The sequence below is a fragment of the Rhodnius prolixus genome, unplaced genomic scaffold, assembly GCF_049639745.1.
Source record: "Rhodnius prolixus isolate KJV_2025 unplaced genomic scaffold, Rpr scaffold_3, whole genome shotgun sequence".
NCBI classification, from domain to species: domain Eukaryota; kingdom Metazoa; phylum Arthropoda; class Insecta; order Hemiptera; family Reduviidae; genus Rhodnius; species Rhodnius prolixus.
In genome coordinates this window covers 18,053,289-18,070,669 of record NW_027411603.1, presented here as the reverse complement: position 1 = coordinate 18,070,669, position 17,381 = coordinate 18,053,289, and the positions used below count along the sequence as shown (strand labels likewise).

The 17,381-nt window shown below is 31.7% G+C and overlaps 3 protein-coding genes across 9 annotated transcripts; 1 reads left to right on the top strand and 2 right to left on the bottom strand.

The window, feature by feature from the left end:
- The first annotated feature begins 26 nt into the window (after positions 1 to 26).
- On the top strand, positions 27 to 5,004 carry LOC141453375 (uncharacterized). The gene is made up of 6 exons (XM_074126527.1): positions 27 to 495; positions 585 to 710; positions 1,449 to 1,490; positions 1,574 to 1,641; positions 3,231 to 3,434; positions 4,697 to 5,004. The coding sequence occupies exons 1-6, from the start codon at positions 195 to 197 to the stop codon at positions 4,799 to 4,801; spliced, it is 846 nt and encodes a 281-aa protein (XP_073982628.1). The 5' UTR covers positions 27 to 194; the 3' UTR covers positions 4,802 to 5,004.
- A 143-nt stretch (positions 5,005 to 5,147) lies between these two features.
- Positions 5,148 to 9,059, bottom strand: LOC141453373 (protein CNPPD1). Of its 2 annotated transcripts, XM_074126520.1 has the most exons (9): positions 9,005 to 9,059; positions 8,729 to 8,810; positions 8,567 to 8,651; positions 7,840 to 7,936; positions 7,563 to 7,768; positions 6,922 to 7,050; positions 6,676 to 6,843; positions 6,268 to 6,448; positions 5,148 to 5,456 (listed from the first exon to the last, which is right to left on the bottom strand). In XM_074126520.1, the coding sequence occupies exons 3-9, from the start codon at positions 8,624 to 8,626 to the stop codon at positions 5,194 to 5,196; spliced, it is 1,104 nt and encodes a 367-aa protein (XP_073982621.1). In that variant the 5' UTR covers positions 8,627 to 8,651; positions 8,729 to 8,810; positions 9,005 to 9,059; the 3' UTR covers positions 5,148 to 5,193. The 2 variants fall into 2 exon arrangements, with proteins under 2 accessions (XP_073982621.1, XP_073982622.1); XM_074126521.1 differs by lacking the exon at positions 9,005 to 9,059 and having other exon boundaries at positions 8,729 to 8,885.
- A 906-nt stretch (positions 9,060 to 9,965) lies between these two features.
- On the bottom strand, positions 9,966 to 16,597 carry LOC141453374 (uncharacterized). 6 transcript variants are annotated; one of them, XR_012457972.1, is made up of 7 exons: positions 14,691 to 15,233; positions 13,751 to 13,839; positions 13,127 to 13,262; positions 12,853 to 13,038; positions 12,656 to 12,749; positions 11,265 to 11,373; positions 9,966 to 10,718 (listed from the first exon to the last, which is right to left on the bottom strand). XR_012457972.1 is itself a non-coding variant. In XM_074126523.1 (6 exons), exons 2-6 carry the CDS (start codon positions 13,815 to 13,817, stop codon positions 10,485 to 10,487), a joined length of 732 nt encoding a protein of 243 aa, XP_073982624.1. In that variant the 5' UTR covers positions 13,818 to 13,839; positions 14,309 to 15,233; the 3' UTR covers positions 9,966 to 10,484. The 6 variants fall into 6 exon arrangements, 4 of the variants coding, with proteins under 4 accessions (XP_073982624.1, XP_073982623.1, XP_073982625.1 ...); XR_012457971.1 differs by lacking the exon at positions 12,656 to 12,749 and having other exon boundaries at positions 14,691 to 16,597; XM_074126523.1 differs by lacking the exon at positions 12,656 to 12,749 and having other exon boundaries at positions 14,309 to 15,233.
- Between the last annotated feature and the right edge of the window lie 784 nt (positions 16,598 to 17,381).

The window sequence follows — 17,381 nt, the reverse complement described above, 5'->3', positions numbered from 1 at the left end:
ACGATTCTACATTTTTTAGGAAGCTGTTAAATGGAAGGTTATTATTGAATAGGTTGACTTTTGACTTAAATGCAGATAAACTTGATTTTGTGATTAGTAGTCAGTAATCGCTAAGTACTTCTTTTGATGAACAAACTGTCGTAGATAAAACGATTTTGTGGTAAACAGTAAAAATGTGATCAAGTGCAGCTTTTATGATCGTTTATTTAAACATGAGTTTCAGAACATTAACAATAATGAGACCTAAAAATTTGAATTTATATAATTTTCATTTAAGTTTCTCCAGTATGCCTTTATCAGTATATACGAACTCCTCTTTTAGGAAGAAATTAAATTATTTTACTATTCCAGCCAAAAGGACATCTTCAAATGCCCTACCCCTTACAAAATCAGCTGCACAGGCCTTAATTTTAAAATTGACGGACGATGAACGAAATATTCTTCTTTCGTCTCTTAAGGAATTTGAGTCTGAAAGGATGAAGGCAGATTATAGAGGTTGATTATATGCCCGCTATATTTTCTGTTCATCTTTATTCACATTTTAAAAATGAAAAGCATTTTATTTTTATTTTTGTATTTTAAAGATAAATTAGCTGCCTTCAGATGGAGATCAAAATTTGGAAGACCTTCAAAGGTGCCAAATCTTGGAGATGTTGACCCTACGGGGTCTTATTGTCCTGTACCTGAGGATTGGCTGTACCGTAAGTATGGTGAGTATAGTATATTATTGAAGTGTATAGGCTAACGACAAGCAGTAGAATGATTTCGAAACGTAGTAAGGTAATGAGTAAAATTTCATTAAAAAGAAAAAAAAAAAGTATTTGAGGGAAACTGTGAAACACTGTTAGAGATGTAAAATTGATGTAACATGTTGAGATGAGACGATTATCGGACTCGAGAGCTTTATGGTGAATCTGCTGGTTGAATGTTAAAGAAGTGAAGAAAGTATAGCAGTAGAAAGACGAAATAATATATATGGTTACAGCAGATACAAGATGCTTTCGTTAGATCTCTAGTTGGTAAAAGTTAAGATTTTTGAGCTAAAAAACTGTTAGGGATGGAGGTGTAAGTTAAATTAATGTTATCTCTACGAATTTGGTAAAAAAAAAGTTCATCCGGCCAGATTATTATTTTGAAAAAAGTATAATTGATTTTGTACTTTACTAATTTCTATTATGCACTGACTTAACAGTTTCCCAAGTTCAAAACCTATAATTTTTACAGTTGTAAAGGTTTTGCCTTTCAAACATAAACTTTACTTTCTGTTGAATCGATTTACTTACGATACATCCAGCAGTTCATTTGCCAAGAATTTAATTGCAAATTTATTACTATTCTTAATTTTTTTCACAGATTCCAAACTATTAGCCTATCAATATTACAAATAACACATGGACTACTAAGAGTTATTAACAATTGCATTTATTTGTTTATATTTTTTGTTTCAGCCGAAACAGCTTCAAAACCAACTTCATCGCAACTTTTTGGTGGTACATTAAATTATAAATTGTTTTAATTTTCAATGTTTTATTCTTCTGTAGGTGAAGAGTTGCAATTTTATTGTATTTTGTAGTCGCTGTTCATAACGCTGTTCCTTTTGTGGGATTTGGCTTCCTGGACAATTTTGTCATGATAGTTTGCGTAAGTTACTTCAACAATTCATTGAATATTATGAGGTTTTATTTTTCTTATAATTCAGCCATTTTCTACTTTCTTTTCGCCGAATATTGAGCTGTAATAAGCTTCTAGAAAGAGAAATCTATAAGAATCCCTGGATTGGAACCCTGAATCTCCGCGTAGTAATCAAGAGTTCTAATTATCCAGCTAATCTTTTCCATAAAAATTAAAGCAATAAATAATCCCAAAAAGAATTAGTAAATTTAAATGAAACACTGCATTTTAAAACTTGAAAGTAATTTTTTACTCCAAATCTTTAATTCATTTTTTTTCCTACACAATTTCTAATGATGTGATTCTTATAACACCTTCTGTGTTATAGTCTCTTTTCCAAATAATCTTTCTGACGTTCTTGATGACCGGAGGCTATCATTTTAACTTAAAAAAAAACTACGTTATGCTGATGACAAGTACAGTAATAATAATATTGAAGTTGAGATTCTTTACAAAGAAACGTTTTATTAGGGAATCGAGATATTTCGAAATTGTAATGTACCTGACTGCAGGAATATGTTAGTCTAGTAGAGTAGCTCTAGCAATCTTGGCAACAAACTGCTCAAAATTTTAAATTTTTTTTCTCTAAAGTCATTCTTTTTAACTCTGTTTTTCGCCTTATTCAATCCTAATCCCAAATACATAGATGTTTCTCAGTATCTCCTCTTCTGCCATTAGTTTTAAAGTTTGCGCAATATGACGAAAATAGGCTGGAGTTAAAATTATATTCTCAAGTTAAATTACCGACTTAATCACCTTCTAAGCCCATTGCTACTTCCTGGACCGAGAGGTGGGCCAGCTTTGTGACGTTCAACATAGTAAATAATTTCACCTTTGATAAAACGTGTTGCCTTTTTCTCTAATGTGATTATCTCTTAACCTCTTTAGCTGCAGTAATCTGGTTAATGGGTACATTTCCGTAATATTCTCAATTGAGTTTCTATGTTAATACAGTTTTGACACTATACAAAATGTATACGGCGAACATCGGGAATAAATTTTACCCCGTTTAAACATCTGGCGAATTCAATGCAAAATGTTCTTGGTCAATAACTTATCTTGGGAGATGCAGCTTAAATGGTTTTCCTAGATTAGCAAACAATATACTGCAAATTTTTTGAACTTTGAAAAAAATACTTATATTTTGTTGTATCAGTTTTGTATTTGGAATGTTTGTAACTTTTCCTGTAAATTAATTTTGAAGAGGCTTGAGTAACTCTAGGCCTCTCACTTTAGAGAGCTTTAACTAATTTCTGTGCGATCCCAATAACTGCATAATTTTAAGAATTTTTTCTTAATTTTTCAATTTTGCCACTCCAAATATTTATGTTTTTAAATCGTTATCATTGATAATTTTTGCTGGTTTTCTTTACGTTGTTTTACATTTTTGTGCCTTGCACCTGCTTTCTATTATCTTACATTTTTCATATCACCCACCCGTATGATGACTAAAAGTTTCAGAATTTAATATCAAAAACCATTTTTTTATTAATCAACTAATAAAAAGTTTACAATTTTCATAAAACAGAGCAATCTCAATATAAAAATGAATTACTCAGGGCGATTACATAGAGATTAAACTTGGTTCTCTGATGGTGTTGTCAACAATGGCTGCAGCTGCACTGGGGAACACTTTTTCTGATCTCCTTGGAATAGGGTCAGCGTATTACGTTGAACAAGCAGCAGCTAAGTTTGGTGTCAAACCTCCACCTCTTTCTCCTGTACAACTTGCGATGTCAACATGCCGCATGGCATCCAATTTAGTAAGTGAATACCACCTTTCTTTCAGAATATCAGCTTAGTTACTATACTTCCACCATAGTGATTAATTTTAATTAGAAATCTGCAAATTCACATTTGACACTAGGGAGGAATATGGAAGCAAGCGTCTACTTTTTTTAAATGAGCGAGACAATGAGGAGAGATATGAAATTTTAAAGGGAGCATAAATATGCCCCTGTAGTACAGAAGGTTCTTCCACAGTAAGCAATACCGCTCACTACTGAACATCTCCATGTATGTTTATTCAAGTTATGTAATCACATGAACCTGTTACGAAAAGAACATATGTACAGATCAATGTTGCTCTATTTTTTAGTTGATGCAAGAGATTTTTTCCATTCTTTTGGGAGTGGTTAGTGTATAAATCGTAGAATGTTTCACAAAAAGGATAACTTGATGGTTTAATATAATGAACGTTACTCAGAAAAGACCTCTTTTGCGATAAGACTTCTTTTATGAAGTATTTTATACCTGGTTCTGCATTCTTTCCTTTTTTTTTAAAACGAAGTCGTAAACTGACATCATTGTGATCACGTATCAAGGATACGACATTCGTTACTGCTTTCGTAGGTAGAAGATTATGCCTTTAGGTCAAATACTTGGGATTAATCTCTAAGCCAGATAAAAAAAAATAACACTATTGCTAATTCACCGTAGATTTAAGAGGATGCAATGTAAGTCCAACGAATATGGACAACTTCCAATTTTCTTTCGTTGGCCTAAGTGACATTACTGTAAACATCCATCCATGAAGTCAGAAATTAAAGATTAACAATATACATCTTACAATACATTTCTAATTTTAAGGAGAGCCGCGATAATTGCGTTGTTTTCAGCCAAACTTCTATGGTTGTACTGTTAAAATGTAAGATTACTTCTACGGCACATGTAGGGTTATATTACTAATTTCCTCAGACCTCCGACTATCGAAAGAGCTTTTAATCTCTCAACCATAATTAGCTAATTTGAAAGTTGTTCCAGTACTGCGTCGGTAGCGCTTGCTTTCTCTGGTAAATTCTCATGAAAACCTTAATGTTAGCCCCTTATTAAGATTGTTTGCTGTTCCTTTAAGGACCTCTAAAAGTACAAGGTTCATATCTTAACGAATAGAGGAGATCTGCACTTCTTTCATGGTTGGGTGAATCTTATTGTGCCGAAGATCAATGTAACCTCTTCACTTTCAACTTTACATATTGATATGGTATTGAATACTTTCACATAATATTAAAATTATATTTTTCAGGGTCGTGTTATCGGTGTTACGGTAGGATGTATTTTAGGAATGGTACCACTGTTGTTCATTAACAACAAAGAAGATCTGAGTAAAGTAGAAAAGTTAAAAAATTAGATAATATAAATCAAGAATGAAGTTAGTGTTTTCTGATGAATTATTAGATTTGTAATTAATTGCTGTTTTTAAAATATCGTGCAAGTTTGTAGAATGCTTGTAAATGTAGTAAATGTTGCGACCTTTGAAAGTCATATAAAACTTTAAATATATTTATGTGGAATTAATGTTTTATGTAATACAATTCAAACTTCAAGTTTCAATATGATGCTTTTTTACATGTGCCCTGCAGATCATGAGGCCACAGAGCTATTCTAGCTAATTCAACCATATTAACAAAGATGGACTAAAATTGAATTTTTACAAAAATACTTTTTTATACTTTCCAAAAAATTAAAACGCAAAGTTGTGTTCAAAAAATAAATATATACAGAATTTTAATGAAAGAGACTTTATGAAAAAGAATCATATAATAAAGAACTACTTTCTAAAGTCAACCTTCCAAGTTTTAAAGGCAAATATTCAATTTCGATGGATAACATTTGTAAGTAATTGTAAATATAACTCAAATAATTATTATCATAAAATGTAAAATTGCTTTCTTTTCCTAGATTACTCTTGAGTTTTCCTTGCTTTAAATATTGTACTATATTCTTCAGCGTACTTTCTTTACAGGAAAATTTATTAAAAGATAATTCGCAATCTTCTGTAATATCTAAAAAAAAAAACATAATTACGAAATATGAGTGTAAGAGAGAATTCTGAACAATCTTAATTTTTATTTATATTTAATTTTGAGCGCGTTAATATCTGAGGCCACTGGCAACTGAAGCTTTTTTCAGTGCACTGCCAGCTTCCTTACTGACAAGTGTCTTACCATCACCGGACATCAAGCTGTAAATGAAGATCCTATGAAAAGAAAATTTAAGGCCAGCAGCTGGATTCGAACCCGGGATCTCCGAGTGGGAATCCTACAGTACTCTAACCCATGAGCCAATCCCTTCCTTTGAACTTTAGTAACTAATGAAATTTTTCTTTTTGATTAAAATGCAACTAACGAATTATCAATTTCAGGTTTTAGATTTTTTAATCAAGTATTAACCAGTAATTTAACGTGTATAGAATCCCGAGTTCGTCTTGACCTTAGATTCTATTAGTTGTATCATTATGAAATTTTAAAGTACCTCTGCCCTCCGCCTTCGATCATGACACCTGATCGATCGTTGGATTCAAAGCCCGTCACAAAAATTGGCAGTACTTATTAAATATTTGAATTAAGTGAATCATCTATTTTTTTTTTTTTCTGTTTGGTATAACGAAATTCTTAGGGAAGAAAGAGAATTGCCAATTTCAGGCAATACTCTTTTTTCCTTCTAGATTAATGAATCAGTAAAAAAAAAAACAAACAAAATCACTCAATAAATAAATGCAGTATACGCTAATCACTGACCTAATCTCTTACCTGATGTTGGTTATTGTTAATTACTTTAAAGTAGTTAAATTTAAAACAATATTTAAAAACGTACCAACAAGATTTCTTGTAGATTTTGTCGTAAAAACTGGGACTGAAATGTTGGGTAATTCTGATAAGTGACCGTTAGAAGTAACATTCAAGGCGGAATATTTCGATACTTGGGACACCAGCAATGTTGAACCCAGCATTGTTAATATACCTGCCGTGTAACTAGCTAAACATACTGCTGATACCTTAAAAACAAAAAATTAAAAAATTATTCTTTCTTCTGGATTAATGAATTAGTCACCAAAAATAATGCAAAAACTCTACATTATTTATTTAATATTAATAACTACTTGATATGGCATAAATATAAGTTTTCTCTCTCTGCCAATATATTTTACTTTTTAAATTATTCTTTTAGGCCAACACATTATGAACATTGATCTTTGAAAAAAGTAAAGTAGTAATAACTTACGGTAATAACTGCTTGAGCAAGTGCCACGCCGTTTATTGTATCCAAAAGGTTTTCTAGATCAGTGTAGGAAAACCAACCACGTTTAATACCTTCTTTTAAAGCAATTTCTCTTTCAAGCAATCGAAGTCGTTTCCAAAAATTTGTTTTTTCCACAAATACTTCCCAATTCTACAAAATTTTAAGTAGTTAAATATATAAAACGAATGCAGTTTCACTGAAGAACCAAATGAAGTAAGAACAACTTACTATTGCAGCAAGAAATTCTCTTTCCAAGCGATTTACTTCAGGAAGACTAAGACCTACAGAAGATGCCCATTCACTGTTCAATATATCATCCTCTTCTCCGCTATCATTAAGAAATTTTGTAGCAATCATCTAGAAGGAATACTGTACATTTACTTCTTTCTTTGTTTCAAAAACAATGTATACTTACTTCTTTGGCGTATAAAAATCTCGATTATATCAACTGAATATGTGAACACAGTAAAGTAATGCTTATTTTTTCAGGCGGGCTTTCCGTCCAACTACCAATTAGGTGTCATGGACGGGAATATGTGTATATATTTAAGAATCAAGTAAAATTTTCTATCAATCGAAAGAATAAATTAAATTATACTAAAAGATAGATTAATTTCATATTTTAACAAATTAGGCAACTTATTTCATTTCAAACATCTTTTGACGGTCGCTAATATTTAGTTATTTAGTTACTGGACGAAAAGCCTAAGTCCAAACAAAAGGTATCCAACCAAGAAATTTGGAAATGTAGACCAACCTAAACGTATATTGTACTTTTAAGAAGCTATATTGTAGCAATACAAAAAAAAACACGATTTTGAATTCACAGACTATCCATTACTTTGCAAACACTACAAATAAATACTAACTAAAGAAACAATGAAGAGATCTGATGGTGAAATCTTATCAACATAACAATAATTAGAAGATTTCAACTGTTCCAAGTAAATAATCGCCAATACTAAAGTGCATGGAGAAATACATGCGTTTCGGTTTATTTTCGATGCTTCTTCCAATCTCAATCTTTGCACACTTTGTCTGGTTTTAACTTCGGAATATAATTCGGCAGCCAATTCTGAAAATGTATCGCTTAAAATTAAGAAAAAAATTAGTTGCTATTCAAAATATTATTTTCGATTTACTCACCAGTCACTGGTAAACTTAATCTTTCCGTCGAAGGTAAATTTCCGTAATATAATGTTTTTCTGATTCTTTCCAAAAAATGTCTATGTGACCCAACGCCCTGCAAAATGTAACTATTAACATTCTCTGATTTTATTTACTTAAATTAAATCTATTGCCTTTGTTACATCGATTATTTTTTAATCAGATTTTCTTTCTTTGTAACTAACGAGTAGTTCTCCATCACTTCAGTTGTTACTTAATTTATTATACGATTCCTGGACACTGGGCAGACTTGTGTGGTGGAATAAAACGTTCAATGCACAAAATTTATTTGCTGCATCGGTGGACTAGCCATTTCGAGATTATACCCTTTCACTGCTTTATCTCTGCCACGGCTTTCCCACTGACTGACAGCTAAGATAGAAATGAGGCACTACACATTCATTCTGACAGTCTCCCCTCCACTCTAGAGGTTAACTGCGTAAGCTATGATATGTAAGCTTACAATATTTTCGAACTATGCTTATGGCATATTGCTCGTTTTTAAATTTAGAACTAAACAAGAGTAAGAAAATGTGAAAATAGCTGTGTGACACGCAGTGGAAAAAATATGCAATAAAACTGAAACACCAATTAAAAAAGTCAAAAAATCATATAATTAAATAAAAATAAACTATAGCTAAACATATAGATTATTATAAACAATTCGTGTTAAAATGTGGTGAAAACACATATATAAACTTTATACCGAAAATTTTATTCTGGTCCAATCCCTCTTTTTGTATTTCTGAGACGAGTGAACAGACATCTTTTAAAAAATTCAACTGACTTCCCTGCAAATGTTTTTAATAAAATTTAATAAATCTAATAGATAAAAATCTGAAAGAAATTGTAGAATATATCTACTGACCGTGCTAAACTTGTAAGAAGATAAATTTTGTCTGACCTAAATGTGACTGGGTCTGCCTCAGAATCTGAATTCTGAACCTGAACTACACCAAAGAAGGCTTTAAATGTGAACATATGTATACACTACCACTAAATGATAACCTATTTCATTCCAAGTTCCTACTATGAAAACTCAGTACTCGTTATCTCTTAGAATTTTTTTTACGAAAATGAAATTAAAATTTAATAAAAAATAATCATCTAAAATATTGTAACGGAATTTACATAAACAACATACCATTTCTGACATCAGCAGATTGGAAAATAAACAGATTTGGCCGTAATAGTAAAACGAAGGCTAGAAAAGATCTTCCTTTGGTAAATGATTGATTAATATAAAATACTCTCGAGGTGTGCTCTATTTCACGGTTTTAATGGCAATCCATAAGTGGGTTTTAATGGCATAAACCTGAATTTAGTTTTATTTTGTTGTTTCCCGCGCTTTTCTCCTCCCCTAAACTTCAATTTCAATGCACTGCTTTGCGTGTTATATATTCGTAGTTTTTTTTGTTTTTAACTATTTAAGGCGCAACAAATCTAAGGTTATTGGCGCTCGGAGCTTTTTTCAGTGCACTGCCGGCCTCCGGACAGTGTTCTCTGGTTACTAACAACACTGTCCACAACCGGACAGTTAGCTCTAAGAAGCTGATAGGGAGAGAAAATCTATGAGCCAGCGGTTAGATTCGAACACGATACGCTAACCGCATAGTTAATCCCTTACCTTCGAAGTATTGTAAAAAATAAGTAATATAATACGAAGTTAATGAGTTGGTCTAATAAAGCCAACCATAATTTAATGAAATTTAGAAATTCATCGAAAAAGTACAGGTTACAATCTTAAAAATTTATTAAGAGAAAATTTGGTAGGTAGGTACTACTCATTAATCTTGACCTTTACACACCCATATCTAGAATGTCCCTGATTAAAGTACTCTAATGTTGTTAATATCAACAAAGAAAAAGTGACAAAAGACCTATTGCCACGTTACTTTAAGTATTCGTAAGAGAGTTACTTTGACGCTAGAAAGGGATTATTACTTCTGTAAGGCAGGTCATATTTAGGTTGAGCTGTAGAGCTGAGTATTTGATGCAATTATATTTTTGAATTATTTTAAAAATCTCGATTTTTTTTAGTTCTGCATTTATAAGAATATTAATATTAATTAGCAAAAATTTTCAAACATGAAACTTTATTCAGCTTACCGTTATGTAGTAGAAATTGTACTCCTACTGTTTTTAGATTAATTCCTCGTAATCATGTTCCTACAGTGTAAAACTAATCCCAAATTTCAGATTTCCATGATCGTTTAACTGTTAGAAGATTTTTCTCAATTGACAATTGCAAATTCATAATTTGGGCGAAACTGATAGTTAGTTCAAGTAGTTAGGATGAAAACTTTAAAAACTGTCTCTTCAATAAAGAAATGACTCAAGTCCATCATTTTTTTATTAAATTAATAATTTCAGTATTGGTGGATTATTTAATCTATGATAGAAAAAATGCAATATCTAGAGAGTCTACTCTAAGCTGATAAAGTTGTAACTTTCCATTTGCTGTGTTGTGCGTTTGCAGTTAGAAAATTAAGAGGACGGGTAACTCAACGAATTTTTATTCTCCTTAGGTACGATCAACAAACTATCGCCCTCTTATCATTTATTTTTCATCTTTATTATGAATAGAAATACATATGTATACATGTACAAATATGATAATAAATTTACAGGAAAGAAAATGAATAAATGTTTGGTAATATCATTGATTTAATTTCTTCAATCATATGTTTTAGATCCATTTTTTTTAACCACTTATTTCCTGAATCTAAAGTAATTCTGTCCAACATTATCTGCACTCGAGATTTCAATTGACTCAATGCTGTAGGTATTAAGTCGCTTAAGAAATGCAAAATTATATTATTTAACCGATATTTTTTAAATAGTCCAGCAATAGAGACCTGAAATTAGAATATTAGTAAGAAAAACGACGGAAATTGTAAATATAATTTATGTTTCAAATATATGCACTTTAAAGGATTTTTTAAAGTGGATAGATTCCACCCACCACTTTTTTAAAAATTTAATGAAGTCGGTAACATATATTTAAATTTAGTATGCACATATATATAAATTATATAAGTATATACATAAATACGTACATATATATATATATAAATTATTCTAATTTACTTATTTATTTTTCATTATATTATATTATATCTGAGGTTATTGGCGCCCGGAGCTTTTTCAGTGCACTGCCGGCCTCCGGACTGTGTTGTTCTCTCGTTACAGACAACACTGTCCATCACCGGACTGTAAGCTGTAAGAAGCCCCAAGAAAGAGATAATCTAAGGATCAGCGGCCAGATTCGAACCCGGGTCCTCCGCGTGGGAATCCGATACGCTAACCGCGTAGCTAATCCCTTCCCTTAAAAATTATTAAATTATTCTAATATTATTTTAATTGATTATTACTTAGGAAATATTTACTAATTGTTTACTGACCTTACTCACACCAAAATCGTACTTTAGGCTAAATTTAGATATTTGAACCGTTGTGTTGCTTCCAAACAATTGAAACTCAACAAATAAAATTAAATTCCCTAAAAATATTCTGCAACAGTGAAAAGTGAAATTAGTACTTAGTTGATTTTATTCTAACGATGATACTCAGCTCGCCAAAGAGCTTGGCATATTTAACTTAGAAATTAACTTCCTTGTTCCTACATATTCGCGATTCTGAGCCCAATAAGGTTTATTAGAATGGGCAGGAAATGTTGACCTGCATATTTGGTTTCACATATTTGTTGAAATATTTTTTCAAGCAACACAAATTTTTGATAGTACCAAACAAAAAGTATCAAGTGGGAGAAAGTCAGGCCTGTTATGGTAGGACCTCATTATTCCTTATGCCTTAAGTAAGCCTTATTTTTCAATGGATTTAGCGTTATGTACTGTATAAACTACCCAGTTTTAGATTACAAATGATGCTTTACTTGCTAACACTTTTTTGAAATTACCTTTTGCTGATTTCAACCAATATGGAATAGTTCGCTGGGGATTTCCAATAGATATGGGAATACCAGTAAAGTTTAAAAAGTTCCCTAAAATGCCAAGATGGTATGGCATCCATTCAGTCGTACTATTTGAAGCTTATATGGAGTGAAAATGTGTGTATTTTGTGTCAAGGCAAGACTATGCCTTGGCTGTGCAAACAAAGAGCCAAAGTGACTGTGCTTGGGCAGAAATAAAGTTACTCAAATCACTGGCCTATTCACAGGGCACGGTAGGTTCAGGAAGCATCTGTTCATCATTAGCTCGGGACCTTTGTGCAGATTGTGCCACGAAGATGAGGAATCGATCGCTCACTTGTTATTCGAGTGGTTGCGCTATGAAACCTCTAGGTCTTTGAGACCAAAGGAGATAATAGAGCAAAAAAATATAGTAGAGAAAGTCCTCAACCTCTTTAGTAGGGGAGGTTTCATCTACTAGATCCAAAGGGGAAGACACAATAAGCCTCTTTTGGCGCGGTGACGTGGGGCAGTGGTCTCGTCCCGCGAGATCTTTAATCTAATCTTAATTGTCCATTTAAAAATATTTTTAAAGATTAGATTAGAACAAGGAGTATGCTATGTTCCCAGGAACCGCAGCCAAAGGGACTTATAATTAAGACGACCTTTGTAGGACTGAAATGAGAAACATACCAATTACAAGTAGTACAAGAAAGTCAACAATTTTTTTTTTGTCAAACATGTTAATGAAAAATACATTCTTTTAATCTACTTTACACCCGCACTGTTTAGTTCACTTTTTGTTGTCTTTCAGGGGTCAAACGGTTTAGTTCTAGCAAAATGTGAGTTCAAATAGTAGCATAATCGGTTGGCGATAACAGTTACCTTACGAGTCGCGCCTCTGCTGGCTTAACTCCGCCTCGCTAAAATCGTAGCTTTGCAGGTCTTAGACTTTCTTAGGCAAGTTTTGTGTCTTGATCTGGTTTTTAAAGCAACATAATACTCTTGTAACCTGAGATCAACTGATTCCAAAAATTGATATTAAGAACTCTATTTAGTTAAATAACAGCTTATTTACTTACTCGATTCTATCACTACTGTCCAAAGGAATCATTTTCATAGCTTCCCCTTTTAAGTGATAGGTTCCAATAAAACTTATTGAAGTGAACTGCAATTCTATTAAACTTTGCAAATCTGGTTTAATATCAATATTGTTGACATAAAAATCAGAAAAGTTGGACAGCAAACCTCTTAAGTTCAAATTTATCCTAAAGAAAATGAATATTTTATTATATCACTTTATAAGTACAATCTAGTATGTTAAACTCATTTTATCTTAAATAGCTAGAAGTATACTTATTGGTAGGATTCTGCCAGTTAAAGGATGAATTGACTTGATAAGGATCTAACTCAGGTATCCCCAAACAAGGAAGGCCATTTTTTAAAATATCTTTTAGTTCTTTAACATACCATTCGTACCATTTCCCTACAACTGTAAAGCAATATACTTCAATGTCACAATCGAAAAATCAATATTTTGCGAGGCTGTTCATACTGTGTAAAGGATGAAAGAGCGTAATAAATCTTTATAAAGCAATACCTCTTTCTTCTAATTTCTACATAAAGAACATTTAATCCTTGAATATTCAATAGTAGTTAAGTACATAAACCTATTTTAATTATGTGTATGATCTCTCCTGGAAATTGATTTACACATGAAACCTTATTCTGAACTTTTCAACAATATGTGTTGATCAAAAGCACTATACCTTAAACGCAGAAGTGCAAGCTTAGACAACATTGGTGAATTATTTCATTAACTACAAACGAGTTCTTATGTACTTCTCAGAATCGGTGATCAATTGTTCTTTTTTATTTATTCAACCTGACATTTATTCGTATTTATTACAATTTTTTTTTTAAATAACGAGATATTTTTGCAAGTTTATTAACACAAAAAAAATTGTTAGTATTACTTACATTTTTGAGCAATGATACCATGCATGCTAATGCTAAATAGAAAAATTACAGCATTGAAAAATTTCATTTTGAGGAGTCAGTCTGCAACTCTAAAAAGAAGCAAATAATATGATATTAAAGAGGGTGTACTTGCATTTATTTATGTTTGCTAAACTGCAATATGCTCTTAATACCAGCTTTAAGAGTTGTTATTCGACACACACAAAAAAAAAGTAATGGAAAAACTAGTTTTGTTTCGCCTCATTATCAACTGGTACTACACTATATATTACTTTAGAATATTATCGGTAGAATTAAACGTCAGAACGCGGCATCATCAATGAGTTAAAAATACATGTTTAACCAATCACAAATTGAACCAAACCCATGATGATTTATAGTAGGAGCTTCTAGGTGGAGGGCTAACTGAGAGGTCTGAGACTCAAAGTAGCAAAAATAAGCTTGATAGTCTGATATGGATTAAATGACTACACGCTTGATAAAAAGTAGAATTATACAAGGTAGTCATCATGAAAAATAAGAGGGAATAAAATACTTTGTCCAGCTATTCAAACCAACCTATTAGACAAATACAACAGGCAGATAAATGCCAAGTTAGAACATGTTATGATGACCTCCTCTTACGAGGATAACACTAAAAGTTCTAAAAATGCTGGCTATACGGGACCGGAACAATCATTCAGCTGAGCACCATTATTCTTATACCGGAATGTATTTGATGCTATATTTTTTAAAATAATGAGGCCCGGGTTTTGATTTAGAAGTAAATAATACAATCCATTCTGCGGATTTATTGTTTTTACTGAAGAGCTATTTTCTAAAGTATTGGCAACTGAATTACAAAAAGGTTTCAATTTAAAGGTTTAACCTTTATTTTTCTTAATAGAAATAAATTTTTTCATACATTTTGCACACAGTCCATACAAATAAAAATACTTACATATTTATAAGCTCCCTACTCAACAAATATGATACAACGATAAAATTTCACTTCTCAAGCTAAAAAGTAAAAAAACTTGTTGTCTAATATTAATTTAAGAATATCATAGAACTGAACAAGTATTACAAACATCATGTAATTTAAACGCCTTAGTTTATTATTTTCTTGAGAAAGAGAAAAATCCAAAACAAAAAAGACTATACTTTTATCATAAATAATCTTTATACTACTGGTAAAACTTTCCTCGACATGACTCGTTATCTTAATTACAAATAAAGATAAAGGAGAAGTGTAAGATTGATTGCTTAATTATCTAGGTGTAAAAGATTCTATAAGATTTTTATTATTATTCTTTGATTATGTACAAAAATTGAATCTCTCACAAGATCCAAGAAAATGGAGCATTTCACTAAATTTTTGAAACAATAATGCACAATAATACTGAGAAAATAACTCAATATTTTTATACATCAATATAATGGTGAATATTTACATTTAGTTTAAACAAATTATCCAAATATTCAAAAAAAATATGTATTTTTACGGGACATGACGGTGACTAAAGCCTAATCCAACTCCTCTCTGGGTGTGAGTAGTTGCTCTGGCAACTTCATACTGCATCTCCATAGTTGAAAACAATTCCTCCTGCTTTTTAAATAAATCTTTATCTTGTGTTACACTCGATGAACTCCCTTCTCCCGAATTCTTTATCCCCATAAGTCTTTGAAATTTAGCAGTTAATTTTCCATCCTGATCTTGGGAAAACCTTGCGCCTTGCCACAAACTACTATTTTTCGACCCATTACGTTCCTCTTCGGCCGAGGTTTTGTTTTTCCAAAGTAATTTTCTTTTAGCTATTTGTTCTGCATATTTAGAAGCTGTTAATCCCAATGGATTTAAATAACTTGGCGTCGTTGTACTGGGTCCCTCTTTTTCAACAGCAGGTATTTTTAATTCAATACCCATTTTTTCTAAAAGTGAAAACTTATTTGGTTTACCATCAAATGATCTTCGTGGGCTTCTTTCAAAATGAAAACTGCTTCTTCTTTTTGGAGAATCATCTTTCGTGTACTTATATCTCCTTGGACTTCTGCTCCTAGACTTTCTAGGACTCCTACTTCTAGACCTTCGTGGGCTTCTACTTCTTGAACGTTTAAGGCTCTTACTTCTTGATCTTTTTGGACTTCTGCTTCTGGATCTAAAAGATTCATACCCATGAGAATGTGACGACCGGTGATTATAAACATCATGAGAGTGTTTTCTTTCTCTACGTGGGCTCCTATGGCGATTTCTGGTATATTCAGATGAGGAACTTTCTTTTCCTTTAGATGAATGTACATGGGTTTGTTCACTTGAATTCTTTCGTTTTACACTTCCTTTCCTGCTCTTTGATTCATGACGTGAATAATAATCTGGGCTTCTTTTACGATATTTTGTTGATTTATTCTGAACTTTCTCATCTTCACTCAAACTGTCACAGGAACTATCCATCCTTTTAAGACCAGTAAGTGTCCATTAATGTCCAATGAAAAACCCTATGTCATACATTCCACAAAACACAATATCGCTGTACGCGTGATTAAATTAAAAAGGTGAAAATCATATGCACTAAGTAATATTAATTTAACAGCAGCGGCAAATTCTCACGTCGTTCACTCAAAACGGTACTATAAACTCAAGGTACTACGAAAACCAATTAAGGTTATGCATGGTGTAAATAAAACCTCATATTCCAAAGTGAGAAAACAAGCTGAGAGTGCATTAGCATCACTGGGTTCTTTTCTCAAGTAACTAAACTTTTTCTAAATTTCTAGAAAAAATTAAGGCCGACCAAAATTAGAATAAAATTATTGGCGATTAGGTTATGCTTATCAGGAAGGTAAAAGTAACAAAAACCAAAACTATTATTCAGGCAGTTCGACGTAGAGTAGTTGTTGGTTTTTTTTATATATTGGAGTTAAGTTCAAAAATAAAGTAATAAAAGTTGCTAAGCTAATAAGGAATTCTTACTAAGTATAAATTTCTCATTTCATTTTTTTTTTTTTTAAGGAATTGTTATTAGGCCTATATGTAATAAAATGAATTAAAACTGCTAAAAAATAGATGTACTCTTGGCAATTCTTATTCAAGCTTCAGATTCATTAATAGGATGTCAAAAAAAAGGTACCGAGCGTATAAAAGATAGTTATGTTCAGTCAGCTATCAAAACGATAACTTTTTATTATTTCCTATTATCAATGACTTTATTTTTTAAAAATTTGTTTTTGAACATTCTTATACTGTTTGTTCCCCCCAGCAACTAAAAGTTTATTTCCTGGAAATAGATTAAATTTCTTAAATTTTCGCCTTAAAAACTTCAAAAATTTAGTTGGTACCTACTTCATTAAATATTAAATTAAACATGAAAGTTTCATTTTCAACATATATGATTACAAATGTTAAACGAAACAATAGATTATGCACTTTATTTTAAAAAAATATTAATGACCCAATAAATACTCTACTCCAATTCTGTCTAAAGTTTCTAAGCTATTAAGCTTTATGCTTCATTGGGACTTGAGTGTGATCAGCGCAACTTGTTCTGCTGCTCTCTTTATGTTTCTTATGTCTAGTTTTAGTCATCATTGTAGGTCACACACCTTGTGCCCCACGGGATTAAAGAGAAAGTTAAGGACTGGACTGCTTGAAACT

Excerpts from the sequence above, each read along its gene's own strand:
- LOC141453375 (XM_074126527.1), top strand. The coding sequence starts at position 195 with ATGATCGTTTATTTAAACATGAGTTTCAGAACATTAACAATAATGAGA. Across the intron at positions 1,491-1,573 it reads TTCATCGCAACTTTTTGGTG|TCGCTGTTCATAACGCTGTT; the intron begins GTACATTAAATT and ends TGTATTTTGTAG. Across the intron at positions 3,435-4,696 it reads GCCGCATGGCATCCAATTTA|GGTCGTGTTATCGGTGTTAC; the intron begins GTAAGTGAATAC and ends TATATTTTTCAG.
- LOC141453373 (XM_074126520.1), bottom strand. The coding sequence starts at position 8,626 with ATGTCTGTTCACTCGTCTCAGAAATACAAAAAGAGGGATTGGACCAGA. Across the intron at positions 6,449-6,675 it reads TTGCTCAAGCAGTTATTACC|GTATCAGCAGTATGTTTAGC; the intron begins GTAAGTTATTAC and ends TTTGTTTTTAAG. Across the intron at positions 5,457-6,267 it reads ATCTACAAGAAATCTTGTTG|ATATTACAGAAGATTGCGAA; the intron begins GTACGTTTTTAA and ends TTTTTTTTTTAG.
- LOC141453374 (XM_074126523.1), bottom strand. The coding sequence starts at position 13,817 with ATGAAATTTTTCAATGCTGTAATTTTTCTATTTAGCATTAGCATGCAT. Across the intron at positions 13,039-13,126 it reads TGGCAGAATCCTACCAATAA|GATAAATTTGAACTTAAGAG; the intron begins GTATACTTCTAG and ends CATTTTCTTTAG. Across the intron at positions 11,374-12,852 it reads GACAGTAGTGATAGAATCGA|AATATTTTTAGGGAATTTAA; the intron begins GTAAGTAAATAA and ends TCACTGTTGCAG.